General features: G+C 38.9%; 1 protein-coding gene across 5 annotated transcripts in view; it reads left to right on the forward strand.

Moving 5' to 3' along the window:
- The first annotated feature begins 58 nt into the window (after nucleotides 1–58).
- Nucleotides 59–24,828, forward strand: part of tbc1d1 (TBC1 (tre-2/USP6, BUB2, cdc16) domain family, member 1) — a 71,844-nt gene continuing 47,074 nt past the window's right edge. For 2 of the 5 annotated variants that reach the window (XM_088075385.1, XM_042484948.2), the window contains exons 1-2: nucleotides 59–224; nucleotides 1,026–1,663. In XM_088075385.1, coding sequence (XP_087931511.1) covers nucleotides 1,067–1,663 — 597 coding nt within the window. In that variant the 5' untranslated portion in view covers nucleotides 59–224; nucleotides 1,026–1,066. Of the gene's footprint in view, nucleotides 225–401; nucleotides 536–1,025; nucleotides 1,664–6,040; nucleotides 6,236–14,031; nucleotides 14,419–24,828 lie in introns of those variants that run through there. The other 3 variants (XM_088075386.1, XM_088075387.1, XM_088075388.1) reach the window with 3 other exon arrangements.

The following is a 24,828-nucleotide window of genomic DNA, read 5'->3' on the forward strand; positions in this document are numbered from 1 at the left end:
CCGGCAGCGCATGCATGCAGCATGCACTTGTCATGCCCCATCTGAGCACAGAGAGGAGAGGAGGGAGGTCTGCCCTGCCCTGTCTTCTATATTTAACTCTAACTAGGGACCGCTGTGGCTGTGTGAAGCTCTCGTCTCTCTTTTTGTGTCTCTGTTTGTATGTAGCTCCTCGGAAACACACTACAACCTCTTGGTTGCGCATCGGACAAGACTTTGGTGGACAGGTAAGAGGACTGCATGAGAGAAGCTTGAAATCATGTTGAACTAATAAAAAAAATACCTTAAGTGCACTGTAGGAATAATGTGCATTCATAGTGCGCGCTTTGGCGTCTGCGCAACCTCGTGCGTAAAAATAACTTGTTTCGTGCGTAAAATCATAAAAACCGGTAAAAGTGGTGCTGCGCGCCTCGGAAATAAAAATCTCATTCTAACTTCCGCTGCTGTTGTGGTGCAGCAGAGCGACCCATATTGCATGTCGCACTGTCCCAGCTGATTTAAGTTGAGGATTTATTTATATTGCAAGGTCAAATACGAGGTAAGCAGCCGCCTTCGTTTTCTTTCGCTTTAACTTGACGCAAATGCTTCGATTCCAGAGCTGCATTTGTTCATCATAAACATTTTTGATGTCAGCGTTCACGTAGTCGATTCTCCCACTTAATTCACATACAGATTCTGACACACCTCTGTCTTTAAGTGATAATAATGTCGTTCACGTTTGTTGACAGTGTTTGGCACGGGAGATCAGCTGCCTGCCCCCTCTCTCTGACACACAATACCGCCCAAGTATGAGCCACATAGTTTGCTTGTCATTTGTTTGTGTGTCCTTGAGTCTGTAAAAGTGTAGGTCAGTAGTCATGTGTTTCTGCTTGGGTAAACAACACCAGGTGGTCATTTAATAGTACCCTCCAAATGACCCTGTGATTACTACACAGCTGATTCAGTGTCCTGATGCCACTCTAATGGCAAAGTGGAGCACAGCAAATTCTCCCCTTAAATGCCTCTCATCTCTAACTGATGTTTTGCAGGTGAACGCAGAGGCAGACGGCAGCCTCCGGCCCCACCAGCCATGGAGGGACTCTACTTTGAAGTGAAGCCGAGAAGAGATGAACCCTCCAAGCAAGGGAGCTCTGCAAAACCCCCTCCTCATATGACTTCAAACCGCCGCTCCTGTCCATCACTCACACATCTTACCTTGTGTCCTCAGAAACTCTCTTCTGTTAGGAAGACCATTGCAACATGGGGGGAAAAGGTAGAAGAAGAGGAGGAGGAGGAGGTACGATACAAACTGTCACTGATCGGTTCTCTGCCGGTCCACCACCTGACCACCATGGCCATGCTGCCCTGGGTGGTGGCTGAGATCAGCAGGTCTCAGCCTGCAGAGAAGAATCTGGCTGCTGGGATGGGGTCTGGAGGACAGTTGGACCCCTCTAATCGTAATCAGATGGTTTTTCTGTGTGTGTCAGCATCATGGGTGCGATGTGTGTCCGTTCTGGGAGAAGGAGTTGTTTGGGACCCTCTGACACACACAATGCTGTTTGAATGTCGTCCACACCAGGTGACCAAGCTAATTCACAATAGCCAGGAGCCCAGCAGCTTCGGCTGTCTGGTCAGAGACACACAGGACTGTGCATGCTACGTGTTCCAGTGCCAGGACAGCACCAAGGTAAGTGAGTGTGTGTCTGTGTGTGTCTGTGTGTGTCTGTGTGTGTGTGTAAAAAGTGTGATTAAACATTTGTGTGGATTAAACATTGTTCCACAACAGTGGATCTGGATTTATGTATATTACAGTTTGTCCAACATCCAACATCATAGGGCTGTGCAATATGGGCTTATATTGCAATATTTTTAGGCTAAATCTTGTTACACAATATATATCTCAATATTTTTAAATCTCCTCAAAAGCACTTAATTAATGCTAAAACTGGGAGACAGGATTGGAAATTACCAAATGCCTAACTTTTATTTTATTTTAAATTATTTCATAAGTCCAGAACAGTCTTATAACTTGGAACAACACCTGTCAAACAAAAACACTTAAACATACACCAAGTTTAGAGACGTTCACAGAAATTTGGCGCATGTCAGATTAGAGCACAGAGGAAACAATCTGATTGATATCAGGGACAGGAGTCAGCCTCCTTTATATTAAACCTTTTAAAATGTGGAGTAACATCACCTTTCACATGCTGTTTACAGACACCTTTGTTGTGTATTTAAACCATTGAACTTTGAGCAAATTGGTTTGATTCTTTAAAAATATGGGGAATGGCCACAACCAAATTGGCAAGAAATGTCCTACAAACTGCAAGAAATTTATAGATTTAGAAAGTTATTTTTTAAAAGCTATAGAAAACTTGAAAAAAAATCTGGCCATTTCTTTTTTTTCTTTCTTATTTTCAATTAATTCTCTCTTCTTTTTTTCATTTTTATTTGCTTTATTTAAAACTTACGTTGAGGTAATTTTCTTGTACTTTCCCCTAATTCCTTGCAAAGTTTTGGACCACATCTTCTTTTGTTGCTCATTTTCATCTTCCCATGTTTTTTGAAGCCAATTTGCTCAGGTTTAAAGTGTTAGTGTCAAAAAGCTGCCTGAGTAGCACTATTTATTATGACATCCCACTAGAGACTATGGAAGCCCATGAGCACAATTTGACTCACTGAGCTGACCAACACACCCCTGTCCTCTAAATCCTTTCACCTCTCCTCCACATACTGTGCTTTGCCAGCAGCCTTTGCACTGTGAGGTCGCAGCTGGTGTCCGAGTCAGGCCACTGACATTTGATAGCATCTTCTCTGCATGCCATGCCCAACATACCAAAGACTTAAAAGACTTGGCCAAATTAGAGAGTTGGAGACAATGGAGGATATTAAGTAAATCAAAGAAGTCAAAAAAAAAAGTCTACTTGACCTTTCTCTGTTTTCTTTCTCATCACACACGCACACGTCCAGGCTCACATACCGAACACCTGCATATGCTTCAAATATGTGCGCAGCCAGCATGCACTGTGTGATGTATTGTAAATATAACAGTGTGTGTGTGTGTATATCACTGCATCTGCATGTGGTGTAAATGCACACATGCAGATAAACTGTACCTGATCATAATCATGGCAGGCTGTTCATGTGTTGGGATGACTGTGCAGACATTTGCTCTGCTTTTCTGAGTGAGAGTGAGATGAGATGAAATCGTTTACGTTAGCCATGCAGGATGTAGAACCACGTTGCCATGGCGACCACTTCCTGTGGCCTGGCGCCTGTTGCGATGTGTTTTTGTTGTGGAGTTTGTGTGTGTGATAGAATGTGTATGTGTGTGTGTGTGTGTGTGTGGATGCTTTTTGTTCTCTCTCTCTCTCTCTCAGCCCTTTCAAGAACGTGCTGATGATGTCAGGCCGACCACCTGTTGCTCTAGCTCTGACATGCTGAGACGCGCGCGCACACACACACACACACACACACACACACACACACTAACATGCATGCTGAATATATGTGTGCAATCCTTTAGCACCACTACAGGACTTAATTAACTGTGTTATTACTCCTGATTATTAGACGTTGTGTATGAAGTGCCATAAACCAGGATTGGAATTGAGAACATCCACATACGGTCAAACCAAAACCAGACACACCACCAGATCAGTAAACATTTTACACAAGAAAATCCGAACCACACACACCCACCCACCCACAAAATCCCTCCTTCACTTTCTACTGGGGAAGGTGATGATACATTTATTGCCATCGCAATTCAGTGTGCAGCTAACATCTGAGTGTTTATGTATAGGCTTACATTGCAAAATGGTAAATGTTAACTTAAACTGATGTTTTTTCTGCACTGTGTCATAGCATGCCAGGTATAAATGTTTAAGATTCAGGATTCCAGATTAAAAAAAACGTAATTGTACATCACATAGTGACAGATAATTGCCTTTGGTTGGGGGCTCAAACAACAAGAAAAAGCATTGACACCCATGAGACTCACATAAAATCAGACAACAGCTCCATAGATCAATAAAAAAATGTGCAAAGCATTAAAAAAGTAGTGACTATCGTGTTTAAAAAGTATATTGCGTTTGGAATAAAATAGTTCTTGTAAGTTTTCCTTTTGGCCAGAGGTACTGTACTCTGAAACATTTTATCTGCCATAAAAGCTGAATATTAAATCAAATTTTTGCCAGTACAGATTGAGCTTAAAGGGAGAGTAGACTTCATCGAGCATGCAGTCAATGGTAGAGGAACGAGAGGATTCTTTGAGCTGTATCATATTTTAAAAGGCAACGCAGTATGTCATAACGGTCCTCACTGGTACAAACGTGTGTGTGTGTGTGTGTGTGTGTGTGTGTGTGTGTGTGTGTGTGTGTGTGTGTGTGTGTGTGTGTGTGTGTGTGTGTGAGTGTGTGTGTGAGTGTGTGTGTGAGTGTGAGGGAGAAAGCAAAGCCTTCAGAAGATGAGGGCTGTCTGTTGTACTGCAGGAGCTCACACAACACATTTAAGCTGCTGAAAAACAAGATTGATTAGAAATCATACACATAATACGAGACATGTCATGTTCAAAATATTCACCGGATGCATTGTGATATTCTCTGTGCAGTGTTGTATTTTGATGTGGAGAAGCAAAACGTGCAGTCCCAGTTACAAGTGCTATTTGTTTTGCGGTAAAAATAACCGTTACAGGAAAATGTATCATTAGTGCAGAATTGAAACCCTGCAGAAAAAAAAGCCCAACTTCCTGCTCTGTGTCAGGGGACCGAAGTGCTCTCAAACAGTCAGAGGGTTTTTTTCCTTACTGCTCTTAAAGAAGCAAAAAGGTAACCACTGGGTGTCACTGCTGAAGTGCACAAAGTTCACAATGTTTCAGACTGAGTGTTTTCTGTTGCTGCTAATTTATGTTTTACTGGTTTTACTAACTGTGTTTCTCTTCGTATTTAATATAATTTTTAATCACTGTCACTTAACATACTACTTAGATTTGGCTTTTTGACCATTTGTGAATAAATCATGGTAATTAAGTTATTAAAAGTTACTTTTCTCATGTCAATAACAAATTGTAATTAAGTAAATATGTAATCGATAAATAATTATACAATAATGCCAACAATATTGGATTTTTTTTCACAGCATATGTAAGACAGTTTGCTTGTGACAGAAAAGTTCAGAGGAAAATTCTAAAAAAGGATTATTTTGGTATTCATGATTAAGACTGATGTTGGTGAATAAAACTCAATGAAAGTAAACATAATATTAAAGTAAAATATTTTTTAAAGTTTGATTTTGAAAACTTATTTTGTGCGTAGAGCCATATGATTGTGTGTAATATTAAAGTGGGCCTTAGGGGTGAATATAATTAATTAATTAATTCATATTTGGTTTATCACTCTTTAATAGCAAATGATGGTTGAAAATGATGATTAGTTGTTGCCTAGTTACAGTAGTTTACACCTTAATTCTATTATAAATGGGGCAGTCAATGGCCTTTGCTGAATGTTACACTGTCATAATAATCTGCAGTACATACTATAATGAGTTTATCACTCAGGCTGTGGAGTTTGAGGCAAAACTGTATGACATGTCGTCCAAAGGACACTAACATAATAGTTTGAAACTTGTGGCTCATAAAGTCCACTATTCATCCCCACCTATCAGCTGCAGAGCATCCCATGGGCGTTCATTACTGTTAGATTAGCTCTGCTCTGCTCGCAGACCGGAAACTCTGTTTACATTCAGTCATACCGACGAAGATAATCGGCACAATCTTTATCATGCAACGAGGGGGGAAATCACCCAAAAGACTACCGCCTAAAGTTTGACTGCCCTGGGACAGGAACTGTGCCCACCCCATTCTCCAAACGCATTGGCGGAGTTAGCTGCGACAAGTTAACCACAGGTAGCTGGAATATTTTAGGAAGTGGCTCTATTTGCCTTCAAAACAAAAGCATATGGATGTATTGTCAAATAGATATCCATAGGAACTGAATGTGATTGTCTTACTTTGAAGTGTTTAAACAGGATGTGTTACGATTGTTTGTTGGTCAACTTGGTGCTTTACAGCAGGATCCTAGGCTTCAGAGAGCAAAATCAACTTTCCAATGAAATGATATTGAAGTGTCTCCGCTGTCAGAAAGAGTCTCGGAGAAGTTAGTGCCCAGAAGTCGCTTTTGTAAAGTTTATGGCGGATGGGATGAAAGCGCGACTCCAGCGACTCAACCTGTTCAACACCAAACAAGAACCAAAAGATGTAAGTTACGTGTAAAAGCTGTGTGTCGGTGCGGGTTTTGCTTAGTGTGCGTGCCATGCTAAAGTGGGCAGTTGGCTAACGTTAACCGAGGCTGTTAGCGAGCACTATACGTTAGCCAAATTAGCGAAACCTGTTGTTAACCAAGTTCAACAAGTTAGCTGTCGTTAACGTCAGCTAAAGCTAAAGTTACACGTCGTGTAAGACGACTCAGCACAGTCCTTACATGTCTAGTAACGTGTTCTTCGCTCATTAATGGTGGTTATGATATTAAGTGTCCTTTGTTTAGCTAACTACACAGACCTGTCTTTATGTCAAATATGCCTCTTTGTTTGACAGTGTAACTTAAGACCAGGTGACCTTTGACACAGAGTGCTGCTCTTCTTCCTATTAACTGTGTGTTATGGTGCTGGGCTTCTTCATTAGTTGGTGAAGTACCTTACCATAACTGGTCAAGAACTGATGGGGGAAAGTGTCATCACTGAATGGTTGCTGCTGGTGTGCTGGTTGTAAATACAGAGGTTCACTGAGGTTTCCACAGTGACAGCAGTGACAGTGCAGTGAGTTAAGTGTATTGTAAGCAGCTCAACAAAATGTATTTACATAAGATAATGATGGAAGTGTCCGTTATTAAAACGTCCTTGTGAATTATAAAGAGATTAGATTTCATTTGTGCTTTTACACCTCATGGATGTGTATTTTGACACAATCACTCTCATTGTTGTTTATCTGCTGCAAACCATAGCCCGTGCCTGTGGTTGGCGTCAAAACAATTGTCACTGCAACTGGTTATATATTTTGAAGTAAAGTCGATGATAGATATATATTTTTGGGGGTGTTTGATTTTAAGCAAATGTGGCAAAACAAAATGATCACAACTTATATTAGTTCCCTGTATGATATTTACTGTAAGTCTCTCACAGCAGTAAATTGACCTTTACTGCTATGAGAGACTGCCTTTAGGTTTTGGACTATTGGATGGGCAATCCATAGACTGTATAATGTAATGGACATTGTTACCGTGACGTTACCCATTGGTTTTGTGAACTGCCGTTTTCAAGTTTCAAGTTGGGCATTTTACCATCTTGGTTTTTTGGAGCCATAAGTGTCCATATTTGGACAAGAGGGTAGAGCCGTGGATGAGCAAGGGGTGGTTCTGACTCACAGACTGTAGCAATGCCTTGCAGACAACCTGTCACTTTAGCAGCCCTGCCTTTAAATATGTGTAACTTTAACCCTTTATAAAATGTTAACAGGTGAGTTATATATAAAAAAAAAGGAGAGGGGGGGTGGCTCCTGGTCTTCCGAAAACTGTTGGCTTCAGCCCCAGAGGTTGCTGCTTCAGGCAATTGCATCACCCTGAGCTTCTGGAGCATGGCGTGGACATTTTTTTTTACATTTTTCTTTATTTTTTGTCTATTCTATTTTCTGAACAAAAGAGAAGGTTCCCACAGTCATGAAATTTCTGGAAAAGTTAGGAAATTAAAGAATCAGTTTTCCAGGTATGGAAATGGTTTGGAATTAACACATTTTAGAAAAGTTTTGATTTAACATAGTTTTGGCTGTTATTTAAAATATGTTCATTCAATTCTTTGACCAACGTCACTTGTATCACATGATACACATAGACCAAACCGGTAACGTGTCCTTTTGGAGGAAGAAACATGCTGTAGTGGGTTAATTAAGGCTTCCACACAGAGATTTGAGGCACATTAAATGCGTGAATATTCACTGTCAGTGTGGTGAATCACTACATGAGCTGTTGTTAGTTACTAATAATCGGTAGCTACGTTAGATTGAGTGGGAGGCTGCTGCAACTAAATCTCAACCAAGATCAAACAGCTGGCTATCAGCGAGTGCTTATTTACCGACAGGTATTGTTAGCCTAACAATACCTGGTGATTTAATCAAATACAATTTGATTAAATCACCAGGTATTCTTAGATCTTAATCTTAGATAGGGGAAAATGGGGCGATCAACCCTAAATAATTATGTATCACTTGCACTTAAGATCAGGCATGTCACAAAACAATTATTAGACATGTCTATAAAACAAACGTCAAAAAATAAATGCATGCAAACTTCTCAAACGTATAATCCAAAAACATATCAAATTGCTTTTGCATCTACAAGATATCCCAACAGGGGCATGGCCTTGACATTTCATGAAGTAACCATATGTGCCGGTCTGGTCTGTTGTCATATGCAGGTAGTTGGTTACAGGAATGTCTGGTGAGCAAGTAAAGTAAGCAAGTGCTAGCAGATTATTTATCTGCAAATACCTGGCAAGTGCGTGTCAAATCTTAATAAAGTCACAGGTATGGGGTAAAATGTTATGGAAAAGTTTTGAATGTTCTTTGGTAAAATGATTGATTGATTAATGGAAAAAAATATCACAATCAATTCCTGGGGTCAAATGCAGATATTGGTTGGAACATTTGATTTCCATTGGATGAAACGTGCATATTAACTGATAGTGCAATTCATTAGTTGTTTTCTGATCAGTTGGCACAGTCTCATTTGTATCAGAGAAACTTGCTCAGTGCATCATTCTCATAGCTCACGGTGTTGCTCTGCCTTTTTGAAACAGTGCATAATCATCCTAGTTAATAAATACAACATTTTCCTTTAACTCCATGCTGTTAAAGCTCCAGATTCTGGTAAACAGTGGCTTACTGACTGTCAGACCCTCTGTGACGTGCAGTACATGAAAATCCAGTCTGCTTAGCTGTTGCAAACACAAGCCAAATGTAGGTGTATGAGTGAGCGTGTGAGTGAGTCATGGGGATATCACCTCCGGAGCCATTGTGCTTATGCCAGGACTTCTCTCCTGGAATAGGAGGCAGGTCGTTTCATACGCAGTGTTATTAGTCACATAGTGTGTCTCGAGCTCTTACTTCAGCAGTCTCTCATGGCTGCTTTCACACTCGTGCCACTCAAAACCTTGTCAAGTGAGACTATATATCATCATTTTGACTGCAGAATAATGGGGATGGTGGCCCCACTCTTTTTGGTTTTCTGGTTAAGTGATTGTGATATAACTTGAGAGGTAATGAAACTTGGAAGTTATGATTCTGCTTTGAATTAAAGATGTTGCTTGACAGAACCCCAGAATGACTTATGTAAAGAGTTGACATTCAATTTCCTCAGACAAAACAAATTCCATTTGTTTCATCAAAGTAACTACCACAGTCAGCATTTTGATTTTGGCACCAGCATGTATATTGAAAAGGAAATGTGGTTAATGATTAGTCAATTTCTCCAAGGGAGACCACAGTGACTGGAATACCCTCTTCTTATAATCCCTCTGGTCTCACATGCTTCCCCCTCCCTCTTCATGTGACACAGTCTTTGCTCTGTTGTAAAAACAAGCCTTTAAACTGAAAGTACCATCCTGGCTTTATATAACTGACAGTGTGTCCTTGTCATTTGTCAGCCTGCTATTTGTCTATTTGTCTAGCAGTCGCTGTGCTCACTCAATGTTTAGCTTGCCTCGCCTATCATCCTGTCAGTATCTGAGCTACACCTAACAATCTTCTGAGATGAGAGCATCGGGGTTATCTGTGAGCCTTACTGACCTAATTTATTCTCAGCCAAGAGTTCGTTCTGACTCAGCACAGCACTCTGACAACAAGCCCCTACATTGTGTCCCTGCTATCACATTTGGACGAGTTCGTCATGTCTGCCTGGCTTGTCTTTGTGCTGTGAAGTGGCTCCTTAATCCCAACAGAGTGATGTCAGTGTGTTGGACTCTTGTGGCTAACCATTTCAATCACCCAGTGGCACTTCCTGCTTTGCGACTATCCCACATCCCCATAAAATGTTCTCCTTCTCTTTTCTCTTTTGTTGGTGGTGTTTCTCATCTGTTGTATGGCTGCTGTACTTTGAACTGTGAGCTCTGGCTTTGCTCGACAAGGCACAAGATCCAGGCACATGACCATGGGAAGTGCAGAAGTGGGACTTTCAGCTGGCTCGTCATCATATTGTTGATTTCCAAGGGTGGCTGGTGTGTCACAGGGTTTTCAGTGCTGTTCCACTGGAACTTCTGATTTTCACCTCCTGGCATCTCAAGTCAGGCTTATACAAGTAAAATGTGGCAAAATCTTTTTGATGAGGTGGTGTATGATAATAATTTGTCTCCGTGTGTAGCTTTTATCCATATTTTACTCATTTATTCATGAATACAAACGTTTAGTACTAGGGGTCGACTGATGTTGGTTTTTCAGGGCCGATACCAATAATTAGTAGTTAATGAGACTGATAACCAATATTTGGAACTGTTATGCATTTACAGTAAAATTGAAAATCTTTTAGTCAATATTTATAATTTGGAATGTAACAAACCAACATAAAACTTTGTTTAAACGTCTTTACAAATGTTTAATCAAAACTGAAAGGTTCAACATCACATACATGATCCCTGCAACATTTTTTATAAAGTCAAGTGAAAATTAAGTAAAAAATCAATAAATGAAAAAAGCTCCCTGAGGTTTTACAAAGTAAAAGTTCTTCCCATGCTGACCCTTTCTTTGCACTTTTTAGTTAATTAATTTTATGGGCATTCATTTAAATTAAATGTCAATACAGATAATCGGCAGCATGCCAAATATCGGCCCCAATACTCAACCAGAACCATAATCTGTCTACCCCTATTTAGTACAGTTTAAAGGTATAGTTCACCCAGTAATGAAAATTCAGTCATTATCTACTCACCCTCATGCTGATGGAAAGTTGAGTGACGTTTTTTAGGTCACAAAACACTGCTGGAGTAAAATACATATTAAAACCATAAAATGTCTCCAAACTGCTTGTCCGAAGTAATCCAAGTGTCCTGAAGTCCCGCCATGCCAAGTTGTTTCTATCTAGATGCTTTACAGCAGTATGGCACCTTCTTTTAGCCTGTAGCTCATATTGTGGGAGCAGCATTTACGATAAAGTCTGAACTTCCAGTTTTGGGTGGACTATCTCTTTAAGCTAGATACTATGGTTGTGAACATCGTATTTGATGATTCTATAAAATCTTTTATACTTAAGTAGAAAACACTGAAATCAGAGCACTATTGCTCTGAGAAATGGAGCGTTCCATTTATATAAGAATTTATGAACGTTAAAGTTTCACTTTCACTGAGCCTGGCGTTCCACTGCTCTGTCTGTGCCCAGAATAGCTCTGCTGCCCTGAGAGTGTGATGCTCTGAATAACCAAATGGTATACTCCAACAGGACTTAGAATAAACAGTCCAGCTTCAAAAATAGAAAATCAGTATGTTGTGGTTAGGGCTGGGCGATAAAATGATAACGATATCTATTGCAGAATAACTTTTCCTCGATTGAAAAATGAGACATAGTCGATAGAACACATTCCAGTCATGTTTTGACAGACAACAAGAACAGCCAATGATAATAATAATAGTGCTGCGGCAAACCAAATGCAGTGAACGACAACAGAGCTGAGTGTTTGACAACCGAGTCGTATGTGCTTCCACAGCGTTTCATTTTCACAGATCAAACAGCTGATGGTCCGACAGAAGCGCAGTGAGACAGACAAACAGAGCGGAGCTTCACAGCACAAAAGTGTCTGAAACAGCCAAATCTGCAGAGGTGGAAAGTGCCTCCTTTAGACATCTACAGACTACTTTGAGTTATTTTCAGGTTTAGTCAGACTTTGGATGGAATTATTTAGAAACAGCAGGACTCATTGATCCGTGTCTCATCCAGCCGCTCGCACTGAGTGCTCATTATTGTTACCAGGGGCAGATGTAATGTTTTGGGGGCCTGGGGCCACAAGCACATTACCTTATTTTCACCCTTTCTCTGACTGGGAATGTTGGCAAGCTGTTGGTAGCTATAGGAGAAGTAGTCCTACTCAATAGTTGTTTTTTCCTGAGTAAAATGATTAACAGCCCAGACGTTTCACAAAAGGTTCACAGAAGTTCAAGTCAGAGTCCTGCAGTCAAGAGAGGCTGGCCTATTATCAGCACAATGTGCTTAAATTTACCTGAAGTTTGTTTAAGATTCTTTTAATTTTTATATGTAGTTATGCTGGAAAGTTAAATAAATAATAATAAATCATATGTTTATTACACTCCAACACACCATGGTCAAATGAAACTGTGTCAGTGAAATATGAGGGCAAAAAAAAAACCCTCAAAAAAGAAGCATAAAGGAAAATAATTGTTCATTAATCGTAATGGAAGTTAAATGTTTTCATGTTCAGTGTCTGACAGAAAATAAATATTTCAACCAAAATTAACCTTATGATATCTTCATATCTCACTTTGGAGTAAAAGGGAACCTTTAAGCTTGACAGAAATAGTGATTTGATGTATATCATGATATATCAATATCAACTGATATGAAAAAATTTATCATGATAAGACTTTTTCCATATTGCCCAGCCCTAGTTGTGGTGCATGCTGATATCATGGCAGGCCACCTCATATAAATGAGTGAGTTGGAGGTCCTAACATGGTTGTGTTGGACTCCCATAACCTTTTAAAAAGGAAACTAGATAGTTAAGAAAGTCGAAAAGAAAGACCCTTGTATAGCCAAGGAGTATAAAAAATTGGAGTAATGTTGACAAATCTAAAATACATTTTTGTGTTTGTTTATTAATAATAATTTTTTCCTGTAACAGACCATGGCCTTTGAATTATATCCTCCCCTTTGACCTCTTTGACAAACACTGCAAAGTTTATTTTGTTTATTGCACTGAATTGCAGCTTCTCTTTTACCCGTGCCACTTGTGTAACTTCCTTCTTTTCAAGGTCAGTACAACAGTAGTTCTATTTAATTCTGGTTTGCTGTGAGACAACATGCTTTTTCAATGTCGTTACTCTGTGAGAGGCCAAGTTTGCGGGTCACAGCCTGACGCTGCGTCCAACTGCCTTCCTGTCTGAGATCATGTAAATGCTGCACTGAACAAGATACTGTGTCCTGTGTGTCTATAGCTGAGACTGCCCTCTGAGGAGTAAACCCCTCTTTCCACTCCCCAATCCCTCTAATCCACAACCCTAAATCAGATGTTTTAGTCTTTTTCAAGCAGTCTAAAAAAGGAAAAGTATTTGGAAAAACAATTCCAAAAGTGGATTGCATATGATGATGAAGTACAAAGAAATGTCATTTTTCAAGATTGGCGAGATGGCCAGCATGCTATAAGTAGCTGTTTTTAAACAGAGATTGGGCAGAAGTCCCTTTTTTAATCCACCTTTGCTTTTTTTTTTTGGACAGAACCAAATAATTGTGGCATCTTCCTTGATTTTAGATAGCATGCCAGCATCCTGAAAGCAAGAGGCATCATGGGTGCAACTTTTAACACAACAGCATCAGCTTCTAATGAGCAATGCTTTCTAAAAATTAACTATGGCATAACATGGCAATTACAATCTCTTTTTTTGCCATCCCTGTCATTGGTTTTCCCTCCTGCATCACAGAATATGATAGAAACAATATATGACATACTATTAGTTTTATTATTGATTTAATGTGGATGTAATTTTCTTGATATTTCAACTCTGAAATGTAAAAAAAAAAAAAAAAAGAAAATTACTCAAATTGTTAATCAGTTATTTGAGTTATAGCAGATACATTTTCTATTGATTGAGTAATTGATTAGTGCAATAATTGTATCAGCTCTTCTTTCAGTTCAACCTTAACCAAAGTTTGATATTTTCATGTTGGACTGGGACATTTGTTTTCACTTACAGACACTGGTTTCTGCTGAACGCATGGGGAGGGGACTGGATGGATGAGAAGGCAGTAGGGGCTCTAACATCATCATGCTGAGCAGTTAAGGGGTGATTATCAGCCAAACAAAGCAGAGGGAGTGAAAGTGGGTGGACTGAAATGAGAAAAGGCAAGACCACTTCAGTTAAGAAAACAAATCCTCCTCTTCTTTATGGCTGTTTTGTTTTCTTAATGACAGAAGAAGTGAGAGGAGAGGCTCATGTAAGGACTCAATGTATTTGTTGGTTAAGTGTTTCAGACAATCATGCAGTGAAAGCAGAAGGAAAAGGAGGGGGTAGATGGAGGAGGGGTGAGCAAAACTGAGAGAGGTCTGTTGTTAGTGGACAGATAGCAGACTCTACCCTCATGCAAGGATTATTAAAAACAAGTGGACACTAGAAGCGAGAGGGTGACAAACATGGTGTCGGGATGCTGATGATGGTGGAAGAGGAGATCAGAAGCAGTGAGTGAAGCACTTATTAAACAGATGTTAGGATATTGTATGTTGTCTTTGAGTCTGTGGGTAAAAGATGACATATTAAATGAAAAGAGAGGAATAAGTGTTTTAATGAAAAGAAATGTTGCATTTGAGCTGCGCAGAAATAATGTTTCAGTATACTGCAGTCTTATTGTCATGCGTTGGTACATTGTCTATAGATAGGATGAGTATATCAGCTATTGGTGATTGTTTTAGAGCAGGCATGTCAAACCGGTCCACAGGGGGGCCGGTGTGGCTGCAGGTTTTGTTTCCAACCAAGTAGCAGCACACCAGACTTGACTCATTTAATCAACTGATCTCCGTCTTCAGACAGTTGATTGGTCAAACTGTGTGCTCTTGGTTGGTTGGCACAAAACCTGCAGCCACACCGGCCCCCCTGTGGACCAGTTTGACATGCCTGTTTTAGAGTATTGGGTTTCCCACACTTATTTATTAGTGGTAGGACCACAGTTAAAACATCTGCCACCATAAATACATTTTCGAGCAATAAAGTAATAACCATACTCTGTGAGTGCTGAGTGTACTGTGAAAAATGTGCTGGTCTTAAAGTTTGCATTCACTCACTCTGCTTTGCATTTCATCTATTGATCAATGATTAGGGCCATGACTCAAACTGCTGCTAAGTGGTATGAATAACTTGTGATGAGTATCACCTGGGCTGCAGGTTTACAGACCCACAAAAATGTCAGAATTTGGAGAGATATGAGAAAAACAAAAAGGGACACGCACACACACACACACACACACACACACACACACACACACACACACACACACACACACACACACACACACACACACACACAAAAACAACTAGATGCATTGCCACACAGTTATATGCCTCCATACACCAGTAAAGTAGCATTTTTAGTTTACATCCATGTCTGCGAAAACATGGATGTCTTACACACATCTTTCCCCCGGCAGCACAGACGATCTCAACAATTAGCACAGTTTCAAGGTGGACACCCAAAAACATGTTTTATCAGTCACCATGACCTTTGACCCTCGATCCCTAGATTCTAATCAGTTCATTCTTGAGTCCAAGTGGACATTTGTGCCAAATTTGAGAAAACTCCCTCAAGGCCATCAGTGACCTTGACCTTTGAACACCAAACTCTAATCAGCTCATCGTTTAGTCAATGTGAATGTGTCAATGTGTCAAATTTGAAGAAATTTCCTCAAGGTGTTCTTGAGATATTGTGTTCACAAGAATGAGTCACAGGGACCTTGACCTCGAACCAATGAACATCAAAATCTTATCAACACAGTCTTTAGTCCAGGTGGATATTTGTGCCAAATTTGAAGAAATTTCCCCAAGGCATTCTTGAGATATCATGTTCAGAAGGATGTGGTGGATGGACTGAAGGATAACCTGAGAACATAATGTCTCCAGCCTCGGCTGTCGCCAGCACAGAGGCATAAAAACAGGAAGCTTGCTGACACCACAGTTAATTTAATTAACATCTTATTCCTTTGGATCCTATTAAAACCTTGTATGGGTACATAAACTGGGTGTTTATAGCCATGTCAATCCATGTATGTAACTGTTATTGAAAAGCATATTCAACAAGTAGCCAGTGGAACAGTTAATCGCAGTGTGTGTTTATGTTTGGTACCATGTCTTCCTTTGGAAGTGTTGCCCTTATCTTCAAAACACGGATAGTTTATGAGAGCAGCATGCTGCACTCAGATATTTTGTAATACAAAGGAATATTTAGAGGCTGCATAAAGGCCTTCTTATCCTGACTTGTTTAACTTCAATTCATGAATGTAAATATGCAGAGGCAAAAGAAAAAGGCCTGGAAGAGTTTTTGGTACATTTTATAAACACTTAATGTTAAAGAAACATACAAAGACATAACTCACACACATAGCGCGTACATCATGTTGTCGCAGCACATTTCTGCAGTCAGTCAGGGAGCATGTTCATTGGATGTTTGTCAGTAAAGTGCTAAAACGCCCTAAGGTCAGATTTTTCTGATTCAATGTCGTGTTGGAACTAATCATAAGCTTTCTCCTTGCCTTTTTTGTTTCTTTTTCTGTGTATGTCTTACTCTTTCAGTCTTTTTCAATTAAAGGTCTTTAGATCCAATACATTTGTGAGAGGTTAAAATTATTTTTTATGTAGCTAAGAACTTCACCCAGACAGCAGAATAAAGCATAGTTTTGGTCACATACCACCCAGCCAAACAACCAGTGAACCTAGCTATTTGGATAAAAAGGAATTCTTGGTTTAATGGGTTTTGTTTAATTTCATCCCCTTGGTCACTCATTATACAACCAGCCAAGTTTCTCAGTTGTTGCTTCAGTATCCACAGTGCAGCATTACATGTCACAAATGTCCTGAGGAGCATGACACCAAATAGCTTTTTTTTCCTATCCTAGTAAACTTTAGAGAGGGCATAATATCCTTTCATCCTTAACATTTGTTATTTTAATTATTTAAAATGTTCATTAAAAATGGCAACAAATTGCCATTGCTGTGATCAACAATTACTTGATACATGTTCCCAGTTTCTTTCAAAAAATGTCTAATAATTGATAAATCCTATACAAAAGAAATCTTTTCATCCTGTCAAGATTTTGAGATATTACGGTAACTAAAACAACACAAACCACCATGACCAAAAGCCTTACCTTCTTGGTAGAGATTATGTATAGCAGACAAAATTCATAAAGCTTATGTTGTTTGGCATGTCACCTAGGAATGTACTACTGAATAATCCTCTTAACTGCTGCAATGGTTGAAGAAGTATCCACATCCTCTATTTAAGTAATAGTCCCAATTCCACACTGTAAAACATTCCTAGACATTATCAGTAAAGTCCTGTGTTCAGAATATTAAGTAAAACTACAAAATAATTTACTACAAAAGTTAAATCAAGACATGGTTTCAATCCTGCTTGGATCTTCATCACGTCAAAATGTTTTGAAAGTTGAAACCTCACTTATATTTATAGATAATGTACACTAATAGGCTTACAAGCTCTATGATGGCTGATGTGGTTAACTAGCTAAACCACAGGGTGTTAATACAATTGGCAATAAACAATTTGCTCTGGGAAGTGCAATGCATAAACAAATCTCTCTCTCTATATATATATATATATATTTCAACAGAGCTCCTACTAAACAGTCCCGCTCCAAAAACAGAAAATCTGTATGTGGTGGCCGATTTTTTAGTCGTGGCAGGCTGCCACAAATAAATGAATGTATAAGAAACCCTGGGATCATACTTTATAAACAGATAGTATGTTTTAGATGTAAAATCTTAATTTGCAAAACAACAACAAGTACAACTGTCAAGTAAATGGGTGGGGGTAGTGATATTCCCTCTGAATTGTCGTGTAGTACCTAAGTAAATGCACTTACTCACGTTCTACCACTGTACTGCTGTTGTTTTTGTTTTTTTGTTTTTAAAAACAAAAAATGTAAGGGTCAAACCCGTTCATGACACTCGGGATTTAGCTGACAGTGTTCTCCAGAGCAGCCTGCAGTGGAGATAGAACAGGTATTGTTTTGATAAAGAGCAGGAGTGAGCACACCTCATGCCAAGGCAAGACACAGCAGGACCCGCAGGCTGAGTGTCAGGCTGTGAGACTGCAGATTTAGGAGCTGCTCAGGCATCTCTCTGTCATGACATCACTGATGTGACTCAACCACTGCTTCTGCTTTGCTCGTCTACTTCCTCCTTTCTGTTCCTCGGTCTGATTCACTGCCAGTGTGGTGTAGCAAAGCAGGCCCAGAAGAGGAGAAGCATGTGTGTGTTGGCAGCCAAAGGTTATAGTCTGAATTCAGTGTTGTTTATGTGCAGGATAATGAATTAGATTTTTGTAGCGTATCTTTTGTTCATTAAAAAAAAAAAAAAACTAAGGAAGTAAGGCTCAAAACCTATATTTTAATCCATGTGTAACTGGACTTCTAGTTAAGTATATTTACATAGAGGAAGTTTTCTTGGGTGGTAGCCTAGGAAATAATGACTTTGTGAAAATAGTCATGTTTGTTAAAGTTAAAATTACATTTAAAAAAAAGTTGGCTGTAAGAAAGTATTCAGCTTGCTTCTATCCTTTTTTGCAGGTTTGGTCTACGTCTAGCTGGAGTCCGCCTCGCTGTCTTTAATCAATTATTTTGCTACAGAAGGATGAGAGGGGAGTTTTCTATGTATTTTGGCCTTTACTTACAGTGTTGATGTTGCAGCTGCTGCCCATTATCAGCCAAAGGGTACAAATCAGCAGCACAGAGTGTCCCTGCTGTATGGAAGAAAGATCACCAAGTGAATGTGTTTGTAACAAAACACAGTATAGGTCATCTGTGCCAACTGACAACACTGACACGTGCAATTGAGTATTCACAAACCATCAGGAATTTGTGGTACATTGAGATGGCACGTTCCCCAGTTTTTACTGTTTTTGCTTTTCATTTTAGTTGGCAGTGATCAGCTGTAACTCAAAAGACATTTGTTGGACGTCACATATTTCAGCTATTCCTGCTTGTCTTTATATGTATCATCACTATCTGTTACCACACAAAACTGTTGTTATTTTGTGCAGGGAGTGAGTCATGGTCAAACATGCATGCTTGGATCCTGAGCATAATAGGTTTTTGTTTGTTATAATATTCTCTTCAGGCTGACCCAGACTTGCAGATTCCACCACTATTGACCCTTCCTAAATCCTGCCGCTTTTCACTCTGTGTTCCAATAACATTTGGGTAAACTTTGAACCTGGCAGAACCTTGGTCATCTTTTCTCTTTCCTGTTATACTTAGATATGCTATGTGCCAGGATCATCTAAGTTTAAAAGAAAACCAAATTTAGGGGGTGGGTAAACGATATTGCTGTGGACTATCACAATGTTCATGGACCCATTACATTACATTGTATACAATAACCCTTTTCTTCCAAAATTAGAGTGTATATGTGGGTGTTTTAAACGCAGGAAGACTCACAAGTACGCAACATAGTCTTTCTCCATTGCCAGTAGATCACAGCTCTGTACACGGCTCTGCAGCGGCCAAGAATGCCTTTCTGCATGTATGTGTTTTCTTTTGGTGTGTCACTTTTGACAGGCCAGAAAATAGATCAAATGCAGAAAGCAGCATGTATTGAGGTCTGTGAAGACTTGACGGTGGTTACATCTTGTATATCTCTTACTTATTCAGTCTCTCTTTCAAACTCGGTGCAGACTTGTCTGGATCAATGATTGAGCGCTGCTTGAGCAGAGGCAGATGGTATTTTGGTGTGGCCTGTCATTGCATCTCTCTGCATCTGAAGGGGCTTAAGTCAGTAGTTCACCCAGATGTATTTCCATCAATGCTGATCTGAGCCTGAGCCAATAAAAAAATGACTATCGCAGAGTTATTTAACTAAAGATATTTTTAGGATGACATGAATTAGTTAGTCAGAAAAGACTGGGGCTTAGATCCCTTTCTTTTATCTCCGTACAGCTACAGTACGTGCCGCCCTGCAGTAACTAGTTCAGCAGCACCGTGATATGTTGTTAGTCCACAGAGTACTTTACTGATCCCTTGAAGGGGAAAAGGGGACGCATACACGGCAAGGCCAGGGCAATGTTGACTGATAGTCTTGTCATGCTCGGTCTCTACCGCTTCCTTTTTTTTGGAGACCAGAAGCTTCAGTTTGCATTGTTTTGCCTTGTTCATAAAAGTTAATATTGAATATATCCCTCTATTGCATACTGTAGTCCCTGCTGTCTGCTTCTTGAAGCTATATTACCTGACACCCAGAAACTATTTGGTAAACACTGAAGCACAAAGCTAAACAGAACCAGCATCTCCATGTTTCTTTTCATCGAGCTTATCTGACTATGCATCTGAATGATACCTGCCTGCTCTCAAACCAATATTGGTGACTACTCTGAATGACTCACAAGTGTCCTCTCAACTGCCAAAAGCTTGTGAGTGAAAAGCGATTGTAAGCTTTAATACTTTGGTGACTAGGACTTTATGGAACACCCAAAATATATGGATGAATATAATATATATAATGAAAGTGGTTTGTGATTTGAGATGTTTGCATAAAGGTTTTTTGTTTTTTTCACGTCAAGTACATTGTCATTGACTTGGTATCAAACTGACCAGCAGCAACATTTCAAGCCCATAGACTTACAATATGATACTAAAATAATTAATTTCGGTTTCTCTCGTACCCTTGTTTAAGATTAGCTGTTGACTTTTGCCCTCTTGCCTGTTGTGTAAACTTTTATTTTTCTACTGTTTGTCCTTTGCTTGTCTGTCTTTCAGACTGGCAGAAGCAATGTGTCGGACTGTTTTGATGGTCGAGGAAATCTTCTGTGTTAGTCACGGAAAGAGTGGTTACAGAAAAGGATTTTTGTGTGAGTTAGAGGCTTGACTGAGCTTTGGTTGATTTTTTTTAGGCTGTCCTCATTTAACCCCAATGTCCCAATGTTATCTGCGGACCAGCCCAGGTTAAAACAATAGCAACACATCTGCATCACAAAACAAAGAAATGATATTCTTGCAAAATACTTGGAATAAGAGAAAGTACTTTTGCATTAGATTTTGCCTGATCATCTACAAATGATCTGAATATCCTGTGTGTTGTAGCCACGAGAATGTTTTCTGTGAATGTTTTTATTATTTTACACATGGTGTGGGAATAAAAATGGCCAAATCTGGACATAAATATCCAGGAAGCCAGACAAGAGCAACAAAGCATTTTCTGCTGTTCTGCTCTGTTTCCACTGCTGCTGCTGTTTTTTTAACCAGACAGGCTTGCATCTGTGAAGTATGGAAATGTGTGTTTACACAGCTTATACAAACTCTGTTTACAGCCAAGTAATACAAAATCAGTATACAACATAATTTCTCTCTTCATTGCAGTTTCCTGGATAAAGTTTATTGATGGTAGTGTGTATAATTGCCCAGAAGAAAGTAAATGTTTTTAGCTTACCATGCTCCATTTTTTTATTATGAACTGTTACATCCTGTCTGCTAGATGCATTTGGGATTTCAGCCAGAGACGCAGTGTTGGGAGGGACAGAGAGGCAGAGCTGTGGCCCTGTGGTCCTCTCTGCTGTTGTGCAACTTTAATTGTTGATGTCAGTGAGGGTTTGATATCAAAAGCTGCTGAGTAAGCATAACATAAAATGTACTGCAGTGAAAAAGCAGTGCTGCTGCTTGTGTCCTGCTGCTTATTCCTTACATGCATCCCAAAAAACATTTCCAAAACACCTGAACTTGAATTGATTATTGCAAAGTGAAGCTATCGGTCTGTAAAACACACTAGGGCTGCAACTAAGGATCATTTTTAAAATCAATTAATTTTGCCAACTTTTCTTCTTTAACTAATCAATTATTGATTAATCATTTTTTTTGGTCTATAAAAAATCAAATAATTGTGAATAATTGGCATATCCATGATAATTTACCACAGACTTTAAGTCTTCAAATTTCTTAAGCAGGGTTTATACTTTTGTGTTGATTGGAGGCCATACTTATGGGATAGGCTACTGCCTCAACGCCTACTTTCCACTGTAGATTGATGAGCTAAAACATGTTAAACAAAAGCCAATAGTTTTGGCTGAACACTATAAGTTATAATGGAGCCTAATATTGTCACTATTACAGTTTAAGAAAATATTGACACACTTAAGTACACACAAGTATTGTGATATTATGTGTTGTGATACTGTATCAGTTCTAAAAAAAAAGTCAGTTTTTATTTTTTTGCAGTTATTTATTTATTTTCTAAATTGTATTTATGTATTTCTCGTAATATAAGAAAATGGTTATTCCTTTGCTTAGTCTGTGCAAAAAGTAGTGGTATGATGTTGGACGATACACAGTATGTGATAAATACAAATGCAGGTCCAGCTGTTCTGATTCTATAAAAATATGCTGTTACATGCAAATGCTAGTGTGTTCTTTATTATCCAATAAGAGTTTTCCTAAAATTATGTATATATAATAAATTTGCAAAATATCACTTTGCGAACAGCATCGTAATATGTGGTTTACAACCCCAGTATTATTGGTATATATTGTATCACCAGATTCTTGCCAACACAGTGCTAGTTTTATGTGAGTTTTAGGTCTACTAGTTGTATCAAACTAGGGCTGCACCTAACAATTATTTTTTTATCGATTAGTCTATTGATTATTTTTTTGATTAATTTATTAATCTATGGATTTTTTTTTTATTAATTTATTATTTTTTTATTACTTGATTAATATAACAACAAATTTACAGATAATAACATTTTAAAACTTGTCATACACTGCAGGGCATTATTCCCCAACAAAAATAGCCCAGTCTGGTAATCTGTGTTTTACAGTCTGATATAAAGTCTCTCCAAAATAAAATTAATGCAAGAGCTTGTTCCACTCAAGTAAAGGGAATGTAGTGCAATCTACATTTAGCAATCCAGCATCAAAATAGATAAAACAATGTAAAATTCAAGTCACTTTTAGGAGGAGTAACAAAATAGTTAGTCTTTGTTACAGTAACAAAGCTCAAATCCAGCAGTCGAACAAAAAATCTCTACAGTAAAATTAATGCAATTTGAATAACACTGTAACTTTTCTAACAGAAATAATTATAACTAGTCCATTCTTTCTGCATCAAAATAGTCCAGCCTCAACTGGGTCTTGAGGCATACCACAGCCTGACAGAGAGAGACTTTAAACTGCAGTATAAAGTGGTACAGTCAACATCAGACTTTACTTGTCTTGTTTTATTCAACCAGTAGTAAAAAAGAAAAGGCTATTCAGTTTGCTGTCATGCATGGCAAATTGATGCTTAAAATCTTCATATATGAGAAGCTGGAACCATCATTTTTACTTCAACAATTACTAAAATTATCATTCCACTCTCATAATATCTGTTTCAAGGACTCAACACCGTAATGTGTTTGTTTAGCAAAAGTATAATGCTGATAGCCCAGGCTGGCTCTATATCAGGCATTTAGCCATCGTGCCTATCATAAAGTGGTTTTATAACAGTTCTGTGAGAGCACTTGAAAGGTCAGCTGGTGAGTGTTGATTGGTTTTGGAGCATTGTTAATCTACTCTTCTTTATTTTCAGTTGCAAAATGAATCTGTGTAAAAAAATGTGTTTGTGGGTGAGTGTGCAAGTGTGTACCCCTGTTGGCATGTCTGAGTGTGTATTTTTGTTTAAATGCCAAAATGATAAATATGTGTGGATGATGGAAATGGTCATGGTTCGTGGATTTTCAAAGGAGACCAGGAAAAGATAGTTCCATTTTGGATAGTCTGTCCCTCTCTCTCTTATACTCACACACATAACCAATGGTGGCGTGCTGAGGGTGTTTAGTTTGCACACAAAAATCCCAAATACACGGTATCCCTCAAGATGGGGATACAAGTAAACAAATTCAGCTTTAAATAGTTTTATAAGAAATGAAAAGTAGACATTACAGAGAAAAAGTGGGTAACCAAAGTTTATTGAAAGAGAGTGAAGAGGGAAAGGAGGGGTCAGGAGGAATGAAGGGTATCAAATAAAGGGAAAGTGAGTACAAAGCCTGCTTTGAGTCTAAAGGTGCCGATTCTTTTCAACAGAGGAAGACGCCAGAGGGGCTGCTCTATTTCAGGGGACCATAACACACATCACACCATATGGCAGATTAGCTCATAGTGAGATGTGGCATCTACATGGATATAAATGGAAAATTCATGCAGCATGTATTGAGTGTTTATTTCAGTGTTCACCCACTGTTGCAACTGCCGGCAGCCACCTGTTTGTGGATGTGTGCCGTCAGTGCTGGGACAGTATGAGCTCCCAAAAACCAGCTGTAGAAAGGAGGAGTCACCCTTTATTATGGAAATGGATGTGATGGCAATGCAAGAGAAACACTTAAAAGTATGGCCAATTGATATACAAGTCTGAGTGGTCAAATCACAGAGTGCCATCGAAGGACTGCACAGAGGAACATAGTGTTAAAGCCCATGTAGTACTCTTTTTTTTTTTTTTTTTTAAATTAACTTAATGCATTTTCCTCCCTCAATCCTTTGTTCTACATTAGTTTTAGTACAGTATAAAATAAATTCACAAAGACTTAAAGCAGTATGTATGTGCAATGGGTCAAAATCTGTGCATTGGACCTTTTTTTGATCCACAATATTATTTTGTTAGAAGTTGCAATATTCATATTGCTAGAAGTTGTATATTGTGATGTTTTTGGGGACATGGGTGTAGTAATTAAAAAGTATTTATATAAAACTATTTATTTAAAAGTATTAACAGGTGTTATATGGCAAAAATAGAAGGCATGCAGAGGGTAATGGTTCTGGTGCAACTTCATGTCTGTCTGTCATATTGCTATAAACACAGAGTCTAGCTGGCTGAGTTGATGAGTTCTGATATGTTCCCTT

Source organism: Plectropomus leopardus, chromosome 3 (assembly GCF_026936395.1).
Source record: "Plectropomus leopardus strain MGB_pleo_1.0 chromosome 3, ASM2693639v1, whole genome shotgun sequence".
Lineage (NCBI taxonomy): Eukaryota > Metazoa > Chordata > Actinopteri > Perciformes > Serranidae > Plectropomus > Plectropomus leopardus.